Source organism: Plectropomus leopardus, unplaced genomic scaffold (genome assembly GCF_008729295.1).
Source record: "Plectropomus leopardus isolate mb unplaced genomic scaffold, YSFRI_Pleo_2.0 unplaced_scaffold4894, whole genome shotgun sequence".
NCBI lineage: Eukaryota > Metazoa > Chordata > Actinopteri > Perciformes > Serranidae > Plectropomus > Plectropomus leopardus.
Window position 1 is genome coordinate 1 of NW_024653706.1, and position 2135 is coordinate 2135.

A 2135-nucleotide genomic window follows, 5' to 3' on the forward strand; every position below is an offset into this window, starting at 1 on the left:
TTTCACAGTTTCGCTTCTGTTCTCATGGCACAGATATGGCTGCTGCCGGCACGTCGCTCTGTGAAGATCAGTTTCTGTGCTCCATCTGTTTGCATGTGTTAACTGATCCAGTCAGCACACCATGTGGACACAACTTCTGCAAGAAGTGCATCACTGAACACTGGGATAGTAATGTCCTTTATGACTGTCCCAACTGCAACAGAAATTTTGACACGAGACCTGAGCTGCAGGTTAATACTTTTGTCTCTGAGATGGTTGCTGACTTCAGACAGTCAACCCAACAAAAATGCAGCAGCTCAAAGCAACGAGCTGCTGAACCAGGACACGTTCTCTGTGACATCTGCACGGGAACCAAACTCAAGGCTCTGAAGACCTGCCTGGTGTGTTCGGTCTCCTTCTGTGAGACTCACCTGGAGCCTCATCTGATAGAGTCACACCTGAAAAATCATCAGCTGATCAACCCTTGGGAGAAACCTAAGAGAAAGAAACATAAGAAGCGCTCTAAACCTCTGGAACTGTTCTGTAGGACCCACCAGACATATGTCTGCACGATCTGTCATGTCTCAAACCACGAGTCACATGAAGTTGTTCCTCTTGAATATGAAAGAAAAAAAGCCAAACTGCAGAAGACAAAGGCGAAAATTAATTATGTGATTAAGGGGAGGCAAGAAAAGATCCAAGAGTTCAAACATTCGATCAACACCAGCAAAGAAAGTATGGACAGAGAGCTAGCAGACATCAGTCGTGTCTTCACCAAGCTCAGGAAGACTCTAGAGAGAAAAGAGGCCAAAGTCATTAAGAAGACTGAAGAAAAGCACCGAATGACAGAAAAACAGGCTGAGGGCTTCATAGCGGAGCTGGAACAGGAAACCTCTGAGCTGAAGAAGAGAAGTGCTGAGCTGAAGCGGCTCTTGGACTCAAAAGACCACGTTTACTTCCTCCAGAACTTTCCATCCACGAAAAGCCGCTTCAAGAAGTGGACAGATGTCAAAGTCTGTCCTCCTTTATATAAGGGGGATGTTCAGACAGCTGTTGCTAAGATGCTGAAAAAGGAAACGAAAAGGTTTCTCAAAGAGACCAAGCTGAAGACAGTCCAGCAGTATGCGGTGGATGTCGCTCTGGATCCTGATACAGCAAATACTCAACTCATCCTGTCTGAAGATGGGAAACAAGTACATCACAGTCCTTTGTGGAATAATCTCCCAGATAACCCAAAGAGATTTCGTACTGGTCTCTGCGTCTTAGGGAGGCAGTTTGTGTCTTCAGGAAGATTTTACTTCGAGGTTCTGGTTAAAGGGAAGCCTAACTGGGGTTTAGGAGTTGCCAGTGAGTCAGTCGACAGAAAGGGGCGACCCACCTTTAGCCCTAAGGGTGGCTACTGGACAATCCGTTTGAGAAGACAAAATGTCTACAGTGTTTTTACAGAGACCCTTGTCGATCTGTCTCTGAAGTCGAAGCCTGAGAAGGTCGGGGTGTTTGTAGATTATGACGAGGGTCTGGTCTCCTTTTATGATGTTGATGCTGCAGCTCTTATTTTCACCTATACTGGCTGCTCCTTCATGGAAAAACTCTTCCCAGTCTTCCTTCCTGGTGCAAATCAGGGTGGTAAAAATGCTGTCCCTCTGATCATCTGTCCTGTCAACCCTACTTAAATACAAAAACAGTTTTCTGGGAGAAGACTCACGTTGAATTAAGGTAGAACTTTATCAATCCTGAAGGAAAATCTCGCAATTTCCACTTATTAATGTAACAAATTCCACAATTTAGTGGTAATGAACAGTATTGATTTCTTATAATTATGTGGATTTTGCTATCTGTATTGAGGTTGTACAATATGAAAAGCTACAATAACCGCCTTGCGTTTGTATGTGTCTACACACCAGTCAAGTGGCACTTACAGTTTAAATCCACGTCTGTGAAAACATGAATGCTTCACATACATCTTCCCTCGGCAGCGCAGAAGATTATACAATCAGGACAGTTTCATGATTACTGTCACCAATTCAGTATCTGACCAAATGTCTCTCTTTTTGTTCTGTCAATAGTCAGAAAAGTGTTTTTGCACAACATTATAATGTCACTTTTGACCTTTGTACTCTTGGATATAAAATGTCAGAACTTCATCATTATATGAG

At 43.5% G+C, this 2135-nt stretch overlaps 1 protein-coding gene across 1 annotated transcript; it reads left to right on the top strand.

The window, feature by feature from the left end:
- Positions 1 to 35: 35 nt before the first annotated feature.
- On the top strand, positions 36 to 1911 carry LOC121939472 (E3 ubiquitin-protein ligase TRIM39-like). Its single transcript, XM_042482492.1, has one exon. The coding sequence runs from the start codon at positions 36 to 38 to the stop codon at positions 1650 to 1652; it is 1617 nt and encodes a 538-aa protein (XP_042338426.1). The 3' UTR covers positions 1653 to 1911.
- The last annotated feature ends 224 nt before the right edge of the window (positions 1912 to 2135 follow it).

Coding starts and splice junctions, on each gene's coding strand:
- LOC121939472 (XM_042482492.1), top strand. CDS start 36: ATGGCTGCTGCCGGCACGTCGCTCTGTGAAGATCAGTTTCTGTGCTCC.